The sequence below is a fragment of the Oncorhynchus clarkii genome, chromosome 33 (assembly GCF_045791955.1).
Source record: "Oncorhynchus clarkii lewisi isolate Uvic-CL-2024 chromosome 33, UVic_Ocla_1.0, whole genome shotgun sequence".
NCBI classification, from domain to species: Eukaryota; Metazoa; Chordata; class Actinopteri; order Salmoniformes; family Salmonidae; genus Oncorhynchus; species Oncorhynchus clarkii.
In genome coordinates this window covers 5,986,460-6,007,458 of record NC_092179.1, presented here as the reverse complement: position 1 = coordinate 6,007,458, position 20,999 = coordinate 5,986,460, and the positions used below count along the sequence as shown (strand labels likewise).

Genomic DNA, 20,999 nt, shown 5'->3' with positions numbered 1-20,999 from the left:
ATACCGCTCAGGAAGGAGACGCGTTCTGTCTCCTAGAGATGAACATACTCTGGTGCGAAAAGTGCAAATCAATCCCAGAACAACAGAAAGGACCTTGTGAAGATTCTGGAGGAAACGGGTACAAACGTATCTACATCCACAGTAAAACGAGTCCTATATCGACATAACCTGAAAGGCCACTCAGCAAGGAAGATGCCACTGCTCCAAATCCGCATACAAAAGCCAGACTACGGTTTGCAACTGCACATGGGGACAAAATCGTACTTTTTAGAGAAATGTCCTCTGGTCTGATGAAACAAAAATAGAACTGTTTGGGCATAATGACAATCATTATGTTTAGAGGACAACGGGAGAGGCTTGCAAGCCGAAGAACACCATCCCAAACGTGAAGCACGGGGGTAGCAGCATCATGTTGTGGCGGTGCTTTGCTGCAGGAGGGACTGGTGCACTTCACAAAAAAGATGGCATCATGAGGTTTGAAAATTATGTGTATATATTGAAGCAAGTTAAATGGGTCTTCCGAATGGACAATGACCCCAAGCATACTTCCAAAATTGTGGCAAAAGGGCTTTAACTCTTGGAACCACCCATCCCGGATCCGGGATAATTGTCATCAACTACGCTAAATAGCATAGCGCAACGGTCAAATAATCTTACAAGAAAATATTCATGAAATCACAAGTGAAATATAGCGAAACACAGCTTAGCCTTTTGTTAATCACCCTGTCGCCTCAGATTTTGAAATTATGCTTTACAGCAAACAATACAAGCATTTGTGTAAGTTTATCGATATACAGCAAAACATTATGTACACCTAGCGGCAGGTAACTTGGTCACGAAAATCAGAAAAGCAATCAAATTAATCGTTTACCTGTGATGAGCTGTGGATGTTTTCACTTACGAGACTCCCAGTTAGACAGCAAATGTTCCTTTTGTTCCATAAAGATATTTTGTTATATCCAAATACCTCCGTTAGTTTGATGCGTTATGCCTTGAATCCACCGGAAATAGCGGTCACGACAACGCAGACAAAAATTCCAAATTATATCCATAATATCGACAGAAACATGGCAAACGTTTTTTATAATCAATACTCAAGGTGTTTTTCAAATATCTATTCGATAATATATCAACCGGGACAGTTGGCTTTTCACTAGGACCGGGAGGAAAAATGGCTACCTCTCTGTTTTGCGCAAAAATCACACTGAGAGCCAACAACAGACCACTTACGCATTGTGGACGTTTACGCTCATTCTTCAAAATAAAGGCCTGAAACTACGTCTAAAGGCTGTAGACACCTTAAGGAAGCCACAGAAAAAGGAATCTGGTTGATATCCCTTTCAATGGGCAATAGGGATGCATAGAAAGACAGGGGTTTCAAAATAAGAGTCACTTCCTGATTGGATTTTTCTCAGGCTTTTGCTTGCAATATCAGTTCTGTTATACTCACAGACAATATTTTTACAGTTTTGGAAACTTTAGTGTTTTCTATCCTAAGCTGTCAATTATATGCATATTCTAGCATCTGGTCCTGAGAAATAGGCAGTTTACTTTGTGAACGTTATTTTTCCAAAAATAAAAATAGTGCCCGCCAGCTTCAAGAGGTTTTAAGGACAGCAAAGTCAAGGTATTGGAGTGACCATCACAAAGCCCTTACCTCAAAAAAGCGTGTGGGAGCAAGGAGGCCTACAAAGCTGACTCAGTTACACCAGCTCTGTCAGTAGGAATGGGACCTAATTCACCCAAATAATTGTGGGAAGCTTGTGGAAGGCTTCCCGAAACGTTTGACCCAAGTTCAACAATTTAAAGGCAATGCTACCAAATTCTTCTGACCCACTGGGAATGTGATGAAAGAAATAAAATATTAAATAAATAATTCTCTCTACTATTATTCTGACATTTCACATTCTTAATATATAGTGGTGATCCTAACTGACCTAAGACAGGGAATTATTATTAGGATTGAATGTCAGGAATTGTGAAAAATTGAGTTTAAATGTATTTGGCTAAGGTGTACGTAAACTTCCGACTTTCCGAAAGAATCAGAAATACAGTGTAAACATTGTTAATGTTGTAAATGACTATTGTAGCTGGAAACGGCAGATTTTTAATGGAATATCTACATAGGCGTATAGAGGGCCATTATAAACAACCATCACTCCTGTGTTCAAATGGCACGTTGTGTTAGCTAATCCAAGTTTATCCTTTTAAAAGGCTAATTGATCATTAGAAAACCCTTTTGCAGTTATGTTAGCATAGCTGAAATCTGTTGTTCTGATTTAAAGAAGCAGTAAAACTGGCCTTCTTTAGACTAGTTGAGTATCTGGAGCGTCAGCATTTGTGGGTTCGATTACAGGCTCAAAATGGCCAGAAACAAATAACTAACTTCTGAAACTCGTCAGTCTATTCTTGTTCTGAGAAATGAAGGCTATTCCATGCGAGAAATTGCCAAGAAACTGAAAATCTTGTACAACGCTGTGTACTACCCCCTTCACAGAACAGCACAAACCATATCTCAGGCTGGCCAATAAAAATAAAAGATTAAGATGTGCAAAAGAACACAGACACTGGACAGAGGAAGATAAGAAAAAAAGTGTTATGGTCAGACAAATCTAAGTTTGAGATCACAGAGAAGATCCGAACACAAGATGCAGAAAAAATGAACAGATGCTGTAGTAGTGCTTGACGCCATCTGTCAAGCATGGTGGAGGCAGTGTGTTGGTCTGGGGGTGCTTTGGTGCTGGTAAAGTGGGAGATTTGTACAGGGTTAAAGGGATCTTGAAGAAGGAAGGCTATCACTCCATTTTGCAACGCCATGCCATACCCTGTGGACGGCGCTTAATTGGAGCCAATTTCCTCCTACAACAGGACAATGACCAAAAGCACAGCTCGAAACTATGCAATAACTATTTAGGGAAGAAGTAGTCAGCTGGTATTCTGGACTGGACAGCACAGTCACCAAATCTCAACCATATTGAGTTGTTGTGGGAGCAGCTTGACCGTATGTTAGTAAGACATGCCCATCAAATCCAACTTGTGGCAGGTGCTTCAGGAAGCATGTGTTGAAATGTCCTCAGATTACCTAAACAAATTGACAACTAGAATGCCAAACGTCTGCAAGGCTGTAATTGTGGCAAGTGGAGGATTCTTTGACGAAAGAAAAGTTACAAGGACACAATTATTATCGCAATTGAAAATCATTATTTTACAACCTACAACTGTTAGACAAACCAATACATGTATGTACACACAATCAACTTCAATGACTGTTCTAACCGACATCAGAATCTTAACTCTACTTATTAGGATTTTCTATTACAATCTTCATGAAAAAACAGTCTATACATTGAAACAAGAAACCATCTAAATTCCCTAAACATCAAATATGGTCTCCTCGCGAGTGAAAGGATCCGGATTCTTCTATTATGTCCGGAGCCATGCATTCATCATTCCACTGGTCAGAGCTTAGAATGGGTCCATATTTCACCATCTGAAGTGTCATTGATTTCTCCAGAGTCCTGGAAATGAGAACTTTCGCACACGGAATCAAAACACATCCACACAAAACTAACACAGTCACACAGGTGAAGGTAGCCCATAACACAGTAATCATAACATTTTTCCATCTTCCAAAACACACTGTCAACCCAATTAGTCAGAGAAGTATCCACCCCTGAGTTCACTGCCAACTCGTGAGCCAGGGTGTGTAAACCAGCCAAGGCATAGGCAACTGATCCATCCGGTGCTGTGTCATCGGCTTCCAATCTACCTCCATACACTTCCACCCTTTTCAGCCTGTAAACATATCCAAGACTGTTCTATTCTGCCAAGCCATTCATTACATCTCTGATATAATTGATGAAGCACTGTGGATTTTAATAGATATAATTGATCCAATCCACGTTCTCATTGAGAGTGGACCACCAAAAAATACTTGACTCTAATCCTGCCAAGATCTGATTTCTAGCTTTGAACTCGTCTGGCACCCCCCGTGGAACCACGGAGGCGGAGTACTTATTTTCTCCCGTTTGGTCAACTTTATGTCATGATGTGAGTGTGAAAGGCATTCTCAAATGTACCAGTCCAATTAGCCAGTAATACTCTGCCATAACGTCATTCCCCCACACAACCACCAGATGTCAGCCCTGGGCCTCCTTATCTTACTGAAATCCCCAGAACTCAACCAGCCTGCCAAATCACTCATTTATCGCATCAGAAGTAACATTATCTGTCCTATTGCAGGTACTGATTTCCCCCACATATTTCCCAGAGGTACTATACTGAATCAAACAGTAAACAGTCTCCCCTTGCCTCTGTGAAAGGAGGAAGCTTAGATTTCAGAGGAACATGTGGATATAAATAGTGCAAATCCATATAACTGTTATTATCTGGCTTTCCTGCTTCCATGAATAGCTTTACCATACAGGCCATTCCCTTAGGTGAATTAATTCCATTTAATGGAAAAGGGATGGTTGTCAACTGAGGTTTTGCTGTGACACAAGCATAGCATTCTTCTTTAGCTACTGATCTGGCCGTATATTTAATCCACTCTAACCAGAGGTTAGAATCCCCATAACCAGTTTCCATCTCAATTACTTCCTTAAGATCTTTCATCTGAACTATCCACACCGGCTCTTGGCTCTGGACAACTCCACAGTCAGTATCTGCTTTGTCAAGGGGACTCTGCTTGTATTCTGCTGACTATAGAGCAATTATCTGCTCTAACTTTTTCTACCCAGAATGCGCTAGATTATCAACTGAAACCCTTACTTTCACTACACTCCATCTTCTTCCATACTGGGTATGTAGATTTATGTAGCCCTCTCACATGATGTGAGCTATAACCTGTTTCCATGAACTACACAGGGACTTGCATAGATGTCTTCCATAATAGCTGCTCTTAGTCCTGAACTGCCAAGAAGTCAGAGGCCCCATTTGGTCTACATAGAACTCCTCTGAGACATCCTTCCCAGTCTCACTCTCACTTCCTGTATATCCAGATCAAGTGATCTCTTATGCTTGGTTAATACTAAATCCTCATTGTCTAACTACCTGTCAATATTACCCTCTGGCCTTCTCGGGGTTCATGGTGTACCAGGAATAAGGCTCCCACAACCAGACAGCTCAGGATGGCCAGCCCACCTATAAAGCCCCACCCTCTCCCAGAGAACACATCATCAGCTAAAGCCAGACACACTTTCACTTCTATGAACAAACACAGGGATGGAATGACGGGAAAAGGACATCTTCATTCGAGAGATGGCCCCCGGAATTCTGTTAATTCCAGTTCTCCTCTCGAACACTGTGATTGTTCGACAGTGTCAGTGTGTCTTATCCTCTCACAGTGTGATATGAATCCGGGTAGCTCTTTCAGCTAGCTGTCACCAGGAGTCCTTGGTATGGTTCCCCCAACAGGCCTCAGGGACTGGATTGAGTGACTTCACCTGTAATTCACCTGTAGTGCATAAAATCTTGGACATACAGGTTGGGTTAACAAACAGTTTCTCATTTGTTCTATCTTTAACTTCTATACCTACTTGTTAGCTAAAAAATGTTTTTATTAGTTTATTATCCAGTAGGCCACATCCTATGCTAGACCACAACTTACCCATCCCCCCTTTGATACCTGGCTCTGCCCAGGTAACAACCTTGCCTGCTCTAAACAATGACTTAGATTAGTAAATTATCCTTATGTCTGACATCATCATGTAGGAGCGCCCTTTTCATTCTCCACGTGTCCAATTCTCCCTTGGGCATCCATTCATATCAATCCTGTACCAATTCTCTGTCAAGTGTCTTATCTACTTTAACTTCTTGAAACTCTGGGGGCGGTATTTCATTTTTGGATAAAAAACGTTCCCGTTTTAAACGGGATATTTTGTCACGACAAGATGCTCGACTATGCATATACTTGACAGCTTTGGATAGAAAACACTCTAACGTTTCCAAAACTGCAAAGATATTGTCTGTGAGTGCAACAGAACTGATGTTACAGGCGAAACCCAGATAAAAATCCAATCAGGAAGTGCCGCATTTTTTGAAACCGCTTCACGCCAATGACTCCTTATATGGCTGTGAATGGGCTACGAATGAGCTTACGCTTTCTACGTATTCCCCAGCATTGTGACAATGCTGGGGAATACGTAGAAAGCGTAAGCTCATTCGTATCTTTACGCATTTATGTTGAAGAATAGCCGCAAGGGACCACATTGAGCAAGTGTGTCACACCCTGGTCAAAGTATTTTGTGTTTATCTTTATTTATTTGGTCAGGCCAGGGTGTGGCATGGGTTTTTGTATGTGGTGTGTATGTATGGGGATTGTAGCTAGTGGGGTGTTCTAGCTAAGTCTATGGCTGTCTGAAGTGGTTCTCAATCAGAGGCAGGTGTTTATCGTTGTCTCTGATTGGGAACCATATTTAGGCAGCCATATTCTTTGAGTTTGTCGTGGGTGATTGTCCTTAGTGTCCTGATGTCATTGTTCTGTGTTAGGTTACACAAGTATAGGCTGTTTCGGTTTTCGTTAAGTTTATTGTTTTGATAGTGTTTGTGTTTAGTGTATTACTTCATTAAACATGGATTGCAATAGACACGCCGCATTTTGGTCCGACTCTCCTTCGCATCAAGAAAACCGTTACAGAATCACCCACCACAAAGGGACCAAGCAGCGTGTCAACAGGCAAGAACAGCCCAAAGTGGAGTACAGTATGGACTATACTTCTTGGGAGGAGATAGACAGGTGGGCGGTCGACCCAGGGAGAGTGCCGGAGCCCGCCTGGGATTCGATGGAGCAGTGCGCGGAAGGATATAGGAGAATGGAGTTTGCGAAGCAAGCAAGGCGGCGCGGACGGAGGCCCCATAGTCAGCCCCAAAAATTTCTTGGGGGGGGGCTCAGGGAGAGTGTGGCAGAGTCAGGAGCCAGACCTGAGCCAACTCTCCCTGTTTATCGTGAGGAGCCAAGGAGGAGACCAGAGCCGGTGTTGGAGGTGAGCGAAACAGAGACTGTGAAGGAGTTAATGGGGAAATTGGAGGTGAGCGAAACAGAGACTGTGAAGGAGTTAATGGGGAAATTGGAGGAGAGAGAAATGAGGGAGTTGCTGTGTTGGTGTTTTAAACATGGAATTCGCCCGACGGAGCGTGTCGGGGATTTGATGGCACCTGGGTCAGCGCTCCATACTCGTCCTGAGGTGCGTGTTAGTCGGCTGGTGAAGATGGTGCCAGTCTCACGTACCAGGCCTCCTGTGCACCTCCCTAGCCTTGCACGTCCTGTGCCAGCACCGCTCTCAAGATCTCCAGTACGCCTTCACGGTCTAACCCATCCTGTGCCACCTCCACACCCCAGCCCTCCGGTAGCAGCTCCCCGCACCAGGCTTCCTGTGCGTGTTCTCGGCACAGTACCACCAGTGCCAGCACCACGCATCAGGCCTACAGTGCGCCTCGCCTGTCCAGCGCTGTCGGAGCCCTCCTCCTCTCCAGCGCTGTCGGAGTCTCCCGCCTGTTTAGCGCTGTTAGAGCCTTCCTTCTCTACAGCGCTGCCGGAGTCTCCCGCCTGTTCAGAACTGCCAGTTAGCATAGAGCTGCCAGTTAGCATAGAGCTGCCAGTTAGCATAGAGCTGCCAGTTAGCATAGAGCTGCCAGTTAGCATAGAGCTGCCAGTCTGCATGGAGCTGCCAGTCTGCATAGAGCTGCCAGTCTGCATAGAGCTGCCAGTCTGCAAGGAGCTGCCAGTCTGCAAGGAGCCGCCAGAGCTGCCAGTCTGCAGGATGCCGCCAAAGCTGCCAGTCTGCAAGGAGCCGCCAGAGCTGCAAGTTAGCATGGAGCAGCCAGAGCTGCCAGTTAGCATGGAGCAGCCAGGGCCGCCAGTTAGCATGGAGCAGCCAGGGCCGCCAGTCAGCATGGAGCAGCCAGGGCCGCCAGTCAGCATGGAGCAGCCAGGGCCGCCAGTCAGCATGGAGCAGCCAGGGCCGCCAGTCAGCATGGAGCAGCCAGTCAGCATGGAGCAGCCAGTCAGCATGGAGCAGCCAGAGCTGCCAGTCAGCATGGAGCAGCCAGAGCTGTCAGTCAGCATGGAGCAGCCAGAGCTGCCAGTCAGCATGGAGCAGCCAGTCGACCAGACTCTTCCAGATCTGCCAGTCGACCAGACTCTTCCAGATCTGCCAGTCGACCAGACTCTTCCAGATCTGCCAGTCGACCAGACTCTTCCAGATCTGCCAGTCGACCAGACTCTTCCAGATCTGCCAGTCGACCAGACTCTTCCAGATCTGCCAGTCGACCAGATCTGCCAGTCGACCAGATCTGCCAGTCGACCAGACTCTTCCAGATCTGCCAGTCGACCAGACTCTTCCAGATCTGCCAGTCGACCAGACTCTTCCAGATCTGCCAGTCGACCAGACTCTTCCAGATCTGCCAGTCGACCAGACTCTTCCAGATCTGCCAGTCGACCAGACTCTTCCAGATCTGCCAGTCGACCAGACTCTTCCAGATCTGCCAGTCGACCAGACTCTTCCAGATCTGCCAGTCGACCAGACTCTTCCAGATCTGCCAGTCGACCAGACTCTTCCAGATCTGCCAGTCGACCAGACTCTTCCAGATCTGCCAGTCGACCAGACTCTTCCAGATCTGCCAGTCGACCAGACTCTTCCAGATCTGCCAGTCGACCAGACTCTTCCAGATCTGCCAGTCGACCAGACTCTTCCAGATCTGCCAGTCGACCAGACTCTTCCAGATCTGCCAGTCGGCCAGACTCTTCCAGATCTGCCAGTCGGCCAGACTCTTCCAGATCTGCCAGTCGGCCAGGATCTTCCAGATCTGCCAGTCGGCCAGGATCTTCCAGATCTGCCAGTCGGCCAGGATCTTCCAGATCTGCCAGTCGGCCAGGATCTTCCAGATCTGCCAGTCGGCCAGGATCTTCCAGATCTGCCAGTCGGCCAGGATCTTCCAGATCTGCCAGTCGGCCAGGATCTTCCAGATCTGCCAGTCGGCCAGGATCTTCCAGATCTGCCAGTCGGCCAGGATCTTCCAGATCTGCCAGTCGGCCAGGATCTTCCAGATCTGCCAGTCGGCCAGGATCTTCCAGATCTGCCAGTCGGCCAGGATCTTCCAGATCTGCCAGTCGGCCAGGATCTTCCAGATCTGCCAGTCGGCCAGGATCTGCCAGATCTGCCAGTCGGCCAGGATCTGGTAGATTCATCAACCTGCCTGAGCTTCCTCTCACTCCTGAGCTTCCTCTCACTCCTGAGCTTCCCCTCAGTCCCGAGCTGCCTCAGTCCCGAGCTGCCCCTCAGTCCCGATCTGCTCCTCAGTCCAGTGGGGTTCTGGGTGAGGACTACTAGGCCATGGTCGGCGGCGAGGGTGGACTATCCAGGGACGCGAGGAGAAGGGACTAAAACATTGATTGAGTGGGGTCCACGTCCCGCGCCAGAGCCGCCACCATGGACAGACGCCCACCCGGACCCTCCCTATTGTTTTGAGGTGCGTTCGGGAGTCCGCACCTTAGGGGGGGGGTTCTGTCACACCCTGGTCAAAGTATTTTGTGTTTATCTTTATTTATTTGGTCAGGCCAGGGTGTGGCATGGGTTTTTGTATGTGGTGTGTATGTATGGGGATTGTAGCTAGTGGGGTGTTCTAGCTAAGTCTATGGCTGTCTGAAGTGGTTCTCAATCAGAGGCAGGTGTTTATCGTTGTCTCTGATTGGGAACCATATTTAGGCAGCCATATTCTTTGAGTTTGTCGTGGGTGATTGTCCTTAGTGTCCTGATGTCATTGTTCTGTGTTAGGTTACACAAGTATAGGCTGTTTCGGTTTTCGTTAAGTTTATTGTTTTGATAGTGTTTGTGTTTAGTGTATTACTTCATTAAACATGGATTGCAATAGACACGCCGCATTTTGGTCCGACTCTCCTTCTCACCAAGAAAATCGTTACAAAGTGGTCACATGATGGCTCCCGCAGAAAATCTTGCGTAAAGTACTGAGGTAGCCATTTTTCCAATCGCTTCTTATGAGAAACTAATTGTCCCGACGGATATATTATCAAATAGATATGGGATAAACACCTTGAGGATTGATTCTAAACAACGTTTGCCATGTTTATGTCGATATTATGGAGCTAATTTGGAAAAAAGTTTGGCGTTGTAGGGACCGCATTTTCCGGTCGATTTCTCATCCAAATGTGAAGAACAAACGGAGCTATTTCGCCTACAAAAATATTATTTTTGGAAAAAAGGAACATTTGCTATCTAACTGGGAGTCTCCTGAGTGAAAACATCCGAAGTTCTTCAAAGGTAAATGATTTAATTGGATTGCTTTTCTTATTTTCGTGAAAATGTTGCCTGCTGCCAGCAGAGCCCAGCATAGCATTATGCCATGATAAACTTACACAAATGCTTGTCTAGCGTTGGCTGTAAAGCATATTTTGAAAATCTGAGATAACAGTGTGATTAACAAAAGGCTAAGCTGTGTCTCAATATATTTCATTTGTGATTTTCATGAATAGGAAGATTTTCTAGGAAGATTTATGTCCGCTGCGTTATGCTAATTAGTTTGAGGCGATGATTACGCTCCCGGATCCGGGTTAGAGAGTCACAAGAAGGTAATTTATAAGAACATTTCGATGGGCACAAATCTATCGCAATTGTCTCTTCATTATTATTTAGAATTCATTAGATTTAAGTAACTGTCTCGTCTTTGATTCAGCATTTTAATTACGACTCTATTCCCAATACATTATTCAAACAGATCATTTAATGAACAGACATCGTCTTGTATCACAATTCACTTCGTTATTATTTTAAACTGAATGAAATAGTCTATTAATTTAACCTAAACAATCTATTAAAAACGTTCAATTTATCCCTTCTATCAATTTGAACCAAACAAGCTATTAAAACGTGCAAAACCAGGATCTATTAAGTTCTATTTTATTTACGGTAGTGCACCTTACCACAGGTAATTTCAGACCTGTCACACACAATCCTTGTATATTGGTCATACAAGTAACCCAACACATCTGTTTGGAATAGCGAAGCTACTATTATTTATCAATTCTAAACCTTTTTAGAACAACAAATCCAAGATAACTTTCATCATTCCTCCCAAATTCGAGAATAAAGACTATTTACCGTCGTCCTGTAGACTGGGAAAAGCAATGCCGGTTCGATTCCGTCACCTTCTCTGTCGCCCTTAGATCTAATACCGGCCTGTTCTTTTAAACCTGAATTCAGAGGCCAGGTCTTGAAATAACGAGTCCAGGCCCGTCCGTGCACGGCTTTCGGCTCTCCCTTCGGATGACAGAGGCAAGTTTGTGGAATCTGCTCGTAGGACCAATTGTTACTGTAATTTAGTTATTCCAATATGTTTTCATTAATTGAATTCCCTTAATCTATTTTATGAGAATTTGTAAGATTCTTGTTTGCATAAAATAGCCGGAGACCAGTCTTATCAATAATAGATAATATAATTTATTCTCGGAGTGCGCTGCACGTTACCACGAGCAACAGTTTATATACAATAACATGACGTCATTTCATTGCTTATAGAATGAATCCCCTCCTCCCGACCTAGAATTAAGTGAGTTTAAAAGTTCCTTCCAACTCACTAACACACACACAGAGGACACACAACATAACTGAATTAACTCTTGACCCCTCACCATTATTGATCACCACTTAGCTGACAGTTCTAATTAACAGAAAACCTAGGAATGCACTCACTGCCTTATCTAAAACACCCCAGAGCTAAGTTTCGTCGGTTCAACCATATTTTAACTACCTTATCTGCTTACTTAATCCACAACCCATTCCTCTCTGCCTAGTTGGAATGGTGTTCATTAACTTTAATTACTCCTTGTCCGTGTCACACAATCCCTTCTTATGAGCTCATATTGTTAATCAGATATAATAAAACAGAGTATAAGTTTACTTAGTTACAGATTCATTTAAAATGAGAATATTGTTTAGTCATTTATTCATAATATTCCTAACATCAACGTCTTGACTATATTTCCTATTCGTTTTGCAACTAATTTCATGTATGTTTTCATGGACAACAAGGACATTTCTAAGTGACCCCAAACTTCTGAAAGGTATTGTATATGGAACATGCATCTGTTTATGTATTGTACATGTGTACCTCACTCAGCTTTCAACTCAGGTTGCATGGCCTTAACTTATGTATGGAATACTGTGATAGGTGCGTGTGTAACCGTATATAAAGTATGCTAATGTTTGGTGTGAATTGTGATAGACGAATCAGAATTAGTTAGATAACATTGATAAATAAGATGTTTTATTTACATAATAATGCTTATGTGAGATATTTGTCAAACAGAGTCAAACAGGGCTATGGTGAAGCTCATATAATTAAATATGGACTTTATGATATAACTCTGACTTGTGTGTGGTTTGCTCCCTCATGATTTGGTAATACAGGAAATTCCACGACAGAAGGCATTTGGGAAGTGGTGTAAAGTACTACTTATTTTTTTGGGGGGGGTATCGGTAAATTACTTTACTATTTATACTTTTGGCAACTTTTACTGCATTCTGAAAGAAAATGATGTACTTTTTACTCCATACATTTTCCCTTACACCCAAAAGTACTCGTATACATTTTGACAAGAAAATTGTCAAATTCACACACTTATCAAGAGAACATCCCTGGTCATCCCTACTGCATCTGATCTGGCAGACTCACTAAACACAAATGCTTTGTTTGTAAATTATGTCTGAGTGTTGGAGTGTGCCCCTGGCTATCCATCAATAAAAATAACAAAAAACTCTACCGTCTGGTTTTATATAAGGAATTTGAAATTATTTATACTTTTACTCAAGTACGACAATTTAGTACTTTTTCCACGACTGGATGTGGCTGGGGGTTATAGTGTTTCATTCACATGACCCATCAATTTAGACAAGTGTGTCTGGGTAAGTGTCATCTAATATTTAGAAAATATTTTCATCTGGACACTTTCTGTTTGCCTGGAATTTTTCCTTATTGTAGACTACAACCACTTTTAGTCTTAATCTTTGCTACACTACTCACTGTTTAGCACATGACCTCACATGTGAATCCTTAAAGAGATGGGTGGAGCTGGCTTAAGAGGGTGTGAACTATGCTGAATGGGTGTTGACAAAGGAGAGCTCTCTAGTAGGTACCAAAACATTAAAATGCCCTTTTCTCAAAAGTGCGTTTACAAGTTTATCAACTTTCAAAGCAGAATTACTTTCCCATTGTTCCTCAAAAATGCAGTGTATGATATACGATTTTGTAGCTCGGAGTCTCTACTTTTATCCAATGCAACAACAACCAAAAAACATTTCAAATGTTGCTACATAAGACTAATTTGAGCCGGTCAGTCACATATGCCCTTTTTAGTTATCCTACATTTTTGACTTAATGTACAGGGAGAATAAGATTGGCCAATGTTCTGAATTCTGTCCCTGTACATTTCAAAAGTGCTGAACAAATAGTTATATTGACTCCGTCTGTCCTAGCTCGTTCATTAATGTCTTAATCAAAATTACGGATTGCCTCTTATTCGCTTGTTTCCCCCTTATGCCGTAGTTTGTACATCTCAATTGTCAGTAGAAACCATTGGCATTTCGCTACTCCTCTGTAACATATTTTGAGGCGTGCTTTGTATGAGGCTATATTTGTTGTACCCATTAGTGTGACTGCTGTACCCCACAGAATACAGTGCAATACCATATTTTTTAAATCTAAAATCTTTGATCTGTAAATCTACAGTAACTTCCTGGCTACTGTGCTGCCAGTAATTTACTGTAATTCAGCACTACCCCACAGACTACAGTACCATGCTGTATTTTTGGTATCTGAAAAGCTTTTTCTCTAAATCTACTGTGATTTACTGGCTACTGTGCTGCCAGTAATTTGCTGTAACTCAATAGCACCACACAGAATATAGTACCAAACGGTATTTTTTGGAGTGCCAAAAACATTTTGAACATTAGTGGGTGGATGATATTGTTGTTTCTGTCTCATTAATATGTTTTGAGGCGTGCCTTGTGAGGGGCTATATTTGTTGCGCTGTTAGTGAGAGTGTTGTACCAATTTAACGGAAATGTAACAATAAATGGTTGAGTGTTTAGTCCCTGACACTTTAGAAGCCTTTGTTAAGACCTTTACAAGTGCAAGTGATATAAAGCACCACATATTATTGGTATGCTGTAATATATGATTACATATTCACTGTTATCAATTGCTGTAATTTTATTACATTACTATTTAACAAAGTACTGTATTATTTACTGCAGCATTCTGTAAATTACGGTGCACAGTGGACACATTTTGTGGGAGGGTAAAGAGTTGCTGGCTCATTAACCGATTTCGAGGCATGCCTTGTAAGTGCCGCTATTTGTTGCAACCATTAGTAAGAATCATGTACCAATTTTAATTATATATAGTAGCAGTGCCCTAACACTTTTGTATGGTTATAGGGGACAGATCGAAATGTCAGCAAGGTTTAAACCTTTAAGTTGAGTGGTTTGCTCTGTAATCATAGCCAGTTTGGGAGCTTTTGTTTAGGCCTCTATAACTGCAAGTGATAGTAAAACCAAATATTCTGTAATATACAAATGCCTAATAGCCAACCTGCTTGCACCAATCCCATGTAATTACAGTCAACTACTGTTAAATACTAATATTAAGTTTACAGTAGCATTTCATTTCTACAAGTATAGTAGGATAATTTTACGCTATTGTGATGTCCTTTTAATCAACCTTAGTTTAATGCACTGATTGTAAATTGATTTGGACAAGAGCGTCTGCTAAATTATGTAATGGGAGGAGGGCTGGTAATCGGCAGTAATGAGTAATCTGACACTTTGACTGTCTGATCTGGAAGAAACTGTGGGGTTCATCCAGACTACTCCATACCATTGTTTTTCTCCTTGTGGCCTTCTGGCTGTTTTCTCAATCATAACCTCACACAATCCTTGGAGAACAGCCACTAGAGTAATCACATTGTGGCCTAGCATCCCTGAGACTCATTGAGCTATCAGTGAAGAGGAGAGAAGTGTTTGACTGACAGAGGTGACACTATCTCTCTCGCTCTGTCTGACCCTTGGGTGATTTTCACACACACAAAGACACACACACACACACACACACACACACACACACACACACACACACACACACACACACACACACACACACACACACACACACACACACACTCACACACAAGGTTTCAGAAACAAGGTTTCTGCTCTGAGCAGTAGATATTGAGTATGGGTGATGCTGCTACATTTGCAGAGCAGACACCCACAGACTGGTGCTACAGTGAGGTTCAAAAGTATTTGAACAGTGACAGTTTTTTGTTGTTGTTTTGGCTTTCTACCCCAGCACTTTGGATTTGAAATTATACAATGACTATAACTATAAGTGCAGACTGTCGGCTTTAATTTGAGGTATTTCCATCCATATTCCCCCATTTTAGGGAACCAAAAGTATTTGGTCAAATTCACACACATATATATATATATATATACAGTATATCACAAAAGTGAGTACACCCCTTCACATTTTTGTAAATATTTGAGTATATCTTTTCATGTGACACTGAAGAAATGACACTTTGCTACAATGTAAAGTAGTGAGTGTACAGCTTGTATAACAGTGTAAATTTGCTGTCCCCTCAAAATAACTCAACACACAGCGTTATGCTAATTAGTGTCAGTTGATGATTACGCTCCCGGATCCGGGATTGGTAGTTACAAGAGTTAATTCATGTCTAAACCGCTGGCAACAAAAGTGAGTACACCCCTAACTGTTCGAAGAAGTATGGGTCATCCTGATTTTGACCCTATAGATTAATGAGCCAAATCTCTTTTTCATTGACTTTCATATTCAAAAAGATCATTCCTAACTATTTGCACATTCAGATCAAAATGTATGTTAATTAATATCACACCTTTTGAGTTCCTTTGTTCATGACAGAAAATTATTTCACCACCCCATTCCTTTTTCCACGCAACTTCATCTAAGGATGTAGAATAAGTTTCCTGTAAACAGTATATGTTATATTCCTTTTCTTTTAGCCACGTAAAGACTGATCATCTTTTTTTATAATCTGATAAACCATTACAATTATAACTGGCTATACTTATTTCACCCCTTATCATAACTAGATACTATTCTCAGTCTAAATTGACCATAATTAGTGCTTGTAAAGTTACTGCCATCAGAGGTATTATGTCAACTAGAGCTTTCAAATGTCTGATATTTAGAATTCAAGAAATAGGTTCTAGCAATATATGTTTTATTCTCTTGCCTGTTTGCCTGTGAGCCAATGCCACAGATGTTAGAAAAGTGAGACAAAATATTGTGTGTAGTAAATCTGAGTAAGTTGAAGTGAATGATATTGGATGTGATTTAGTGAGAGTGTGTACGATGTCTGTATAAGAGTAAGACTATAATGCGTGCTGTCCAAATAAATAATAACCCCGCCAATTTGCATGGTTGAGTGTCTAAGTGTGTAACATGTAGTGCGTATAGCCTTAATATTCATGATGATAATTGTAATCAATATTGTATCACCATCATAGTTGAAATTAAATGTGCTAAGGTAAAAGGATGAAAATTCATGAAAAAACCCTTAGATGGTATCTCCTTATAGGGGAAATATGAGTCAGAGCTGTGCGTTTGCGCCCTCATGTTTATCATTTGTTGCCTGTACGGCTGTAACTTCTTCTGGATGCTTTTGCAAGACCAGTTAATTTTTTTTTCCTGCTACACTACTAGAAACAAAGGTTTAAATTTGTTCTTAAAGGGGTACAAACACTAGTCACTGTAGTGGTACCATGTAAGATACACCTTTGTACCTTTAGTTATAGGTACATAATACTTCAGATTTGACCTTTCTTACATATAGGCCACAGGTACAGAAGAATGCCTTTATAATAGGTACATTTAGCCTTTGTAAGGTACCACCACAGTGAAAGAGCCATTTATTTATTGTAAATGGCAAAAATGTACCTGTGACCACTCTACCACAGCCCACTTAAACTGGTACAACACTTCCACTAACGGTTGGCTAAAAATAACTGACTGAAAGCCACGCCTCCAAAATAATTTCCCAGTGTGCCTTTCCTTTTTAAGTGAATTGTTAATTACCACTCATGACTGTTTTTTGTGAAGGTTCTTAATTCGTTCATTTTCAGTCCTGTGGCCTTCACCAAGTGAGTTCCTAGGCAAACATCATTCAGATGTAACTCTTTATGACAAATTACATAGCGCATAAGGCCTTATTTTGAGGCCTAGATTTACCCTAATTCAGTGGCCTGAAACTCATGGTTTACAGGTCATATCAGGCTTGTAAGTAGTTACCCTACCTGCAAGTCACATTATACTGCTAACAAAGTTATGTGTAATTCCTATTGGACTCCAGCCAGAGTTAGGCTATCCAACAGTTGGAATTTGTATGTCTGCCAGCGTTAGAAATATACAGGATAGTACCTAAGCCATTTAAACTGGAACTATTTCAGTAACTGGTGCAAAATATCCAACTAACTGATTGGATTAGTTTAGAAAAATATATGTTATTTATCTTTGTGTAGCATAAGATTAATCAATCAATCAATCAATGTATATGCAAAAGCACAGATATTCAACAACAACAAAAATCGACTTTATATAGAGCATGCTGGGAAATACATATTTGCCTTTTAAGATACCGCCACAGTGACAAAGCCGTTAGTTCCTTTTAAGTGGAATAAAGTCCTCATTGTACTTTATGGTGGGTATTGAGGGTTCACAAAATATGTTTGTACCCTGGGAAACAGAAATGTACCTTCACCTTGGAGTGTGATTGTTCCATTTTTGTATTAAAAATATTGGTCACAGAAATGAACCAGTTATACTAGATTATCCATACAAGTACCCAAAAAGGTACCAAACAGAACCATGTGAGATCATTGTGTGCCTCTGAAGATACATGATGTGTATTTTGATCTTTTTGTACCTCAGGGCCCAGTCTTTAAAATGTTATCTAATCAAATTTTGGCACATGGATAGGATTAAATGCATAGAAATACAATGAATAGAATGGAACTATAATTGGGACTTACATTCTATTCATTCTATTTATATGCACTTAATCCTATTCGATTCCTGAAATCCAAATCAGAAAACTTAATTCTTTGGAAAACTGGGCCCAGGGAACTATTTGTAGCCTAACCGTAGGGTGAAAAAAATTGGAGTTGAAGCGTTTTTTGATAATTGATGTTAAAGGTTTAAAAATGGCATGTTTATTAAAACCCTTTTTTTTTCAATAAATTATTCAATTGTTTGAAAACACTGTATGTAAGCTTTTAAATTATAGCAAAGTCAATCTGTCTAATGGTAGGGTGGGGTATGCAAAATGGTTCAACTTTGAGCACCTCTATATCCTTAATGTTTTGGCATTCAGTTAAAAAATGTAACTTTCTGACCATTTCCTCGCATGTTCAAATCAAATGGGGTGCGGTCAAAAAGTGATTAAAATCAAATAGAATGACCCCTTACCCTTATTTCTAAGAATGTAAGTAGCTAATCCTGTGTGTTTGGTATGTGCTCCCCTCTCCTCCAGGGTGATCAACGCAGGTAAGAGTTCCCTGAATGAGGACCAGGCGTGTTGTGAGGTGGTGGTGGTGAGAAAGAGACCAGGAGACTCCACCACCCCCATTAAGACCCCCACCGCCAAGAGAAGATCCTCGCTGCCCAACGGAGAAGGCCTGGGGTTGAAGGAGAACAGCGCTGTGAGAGACAGAGGCAAACACACACAGGCACACACACACATGGGTGCCCATACATGTACAGTGCATTCGGAAAGTAGTCAGACCCCAATGACTTTTTCCACATTTTGTTACGTAACAGCCGTATTCTAAAATTGAATAAATTAAAAAATGCCCCCATTAATCGACACACAATACCCCATAATGACAAAACCAAAACAGGTTTTTAAAAATTTTGCAAATGTACATATTTTTTTTAAACAGATACCTTATTTGCATAAGTATTTAGGGCCTTTGCTATGAGACTCAAACCTGAGCTCTGGCACCTACTGTTTCCATTGATCATCCTTAAGATGTTTCTAGAGAAGGGCCTTGGTCAGGGAGGTGATCAAGAACCCGATGGTCACTCTGACAGAGCTCCAGAGTTCCTCTGTGGAGATTGGAGAACCTTCCAGAAGGACAACAATCTCTGCAGCACTCCACCAATCAGGCCTTTATGGTAGAGTGGTCAGACAGAAGCAACTCATCAGTAAAAGGCACATGACAGCCTGCTTGGAGTTTGCCAAAAGGCACCTAAATACTCTCATCACCATGAGAAACAAGATTCTCTGGTCTGATGAAACCAAGATTGAACTCTTTGGCCTGAATGCCAAGCGCCACGTCTTCACCAACCCTACTGTGAAGCATGGTGGCTGCAGCATTATGCTTAGGGGATGTTTTTCAGCGACAAGGACTCTGAGACTAGTCAGAATCGAGGGAAAGATGAGCATAGTACAGCGAGATCCTTGATGAAAACTTGCTCCAGAGTGCTCAGAACCTAAGACTGGGCCAAAGGTTCACCTTCCAACAGCCAAAGACCCTAAGCACAAAGCCAAGGCAATGCAGGAGTGGCTTCGGGACAAGTCTCTTAATGTCCTTGAGTGGCCCAGCCAGAGCCCGGACTTGAACCACGATCAAGCGTCTTTGGAAAGACCTGAAAATAGCTGTGCTGTGACGCTCCCCATCCAAGCTGACAGAGCTTGAGAGGATTTGCAGATAAGAATTTGAGAAACTCCCCAAATACAGGTGTGCCAAGCTTGTAGCGTCATATCCAAGAAGACTTGAGATTGTTGAAGCACCTTTGGCAGCGATTACAAAGTACTGAAGTACTGCGTAAAGGGTCTGAATACTTATGTAAATGTGACATTTCTAAAAAACATTTTTTGCTTTGTCATTATGGGGCATTGTGTGTAGATTGAGGGGGGGAAACAATTTAGTCAATTTTAAAATAAGGCTGTAACGTAACAAAATATTGAAAAAGTCAAGAGGTCTGAATACTTTCCGAATGCAGTGTACACACACACACACACACTCTATTACGTCCGTTGTTAGAAGGAGACCAAGGTGCAGCGTGGTAGGCATACATTCTCTCTTTATTTGAAAAACGTAACACTGGGAAAAAAACAATGAACACAAACCGAACGTAAAGCTAGTCGTGCATAAAGCAACAAACAAAGACAAGATCCCACAAAACTCAAAAGGAAACTGACAACTAATATCTTGGGAATCAAACACACCAACATAGAAACAGAAGACCTAGAATGCCCACCCTAATCACACCCTGACCTAACCAAATAGAGAAATAAAAAGGCTCTCTAAGGTCAGGGCGTGACACTCTCTCTCTCTCTCTCCCACACATTCTCTCTATCTATGCGTAAGCACATAGACACAGTTGTCTCTTTCCCTTAATCTATGATACTGTTGAGATTTAACCAATAGGCCATGCACATCCACTGGCCTTTCTTTTTCTCAGAATCCTATACCTTGTCTAGAGACGATGTCAGTGGTCTCTGGTCTACTGCTTCCTGTGTTGCCTATTGCCCTGAGCAGGCCGGGGGTGACTGTCACTCATCCAGTGCCAGCAGGCACATCACAGCGCTGCTCAGTGATTGGTTTGACCTCTGTAGCGTACACATGTGATTAGTCAGAGTGAGTCATGATGCGTTACTCCAGTATTGCTGTCTTATAGAGCGAGCTTGTTACATGACTCCTACAAAATTACAAAACAAGCCGAAATGTCTTAACACCAACATTTCAGCTTTGTTTTTCATTGCTCTTATCCACTCATACAATACATTCCCTTCATCTTTTCTGCCATAGTTTCAATGCTTTTGTATTTGAAGCAGCAGGGTACACATGTAACCTCCAGTTGTTTGATGCCATAATTGTCTCTACTCTGATATAATTGCCTCACCTTTTTTTCGCAGCTGTTGAATGGGGCTTGTTGCAAAC

At 42.0% G+C, this 20,999-nt stretch overlaps 1 protein-coding gene across 1 annotated transcript in view; it reads left to right on the top strand.

The window, feature by feature from the left end:
- Positions 1 to 20,999, top strand: part of LOC139393240 (protein phosphatase 1H-like) — a 51,905-nt gene that overhangs the window by 3,928 nt on the left and 26,978 nt on the right. Inside the window, exon 2 of the mRNA XM_071141709.1 lies at positions 18,584 to 18,752. Coding sequence (XP_070997810.1) covers positions 18,584 to 18,752 — 169 coding nt within the window. The remainder of the gene's footprint in view (positions 1 to 18,583; positions 18,753 to 20,999) is intronic.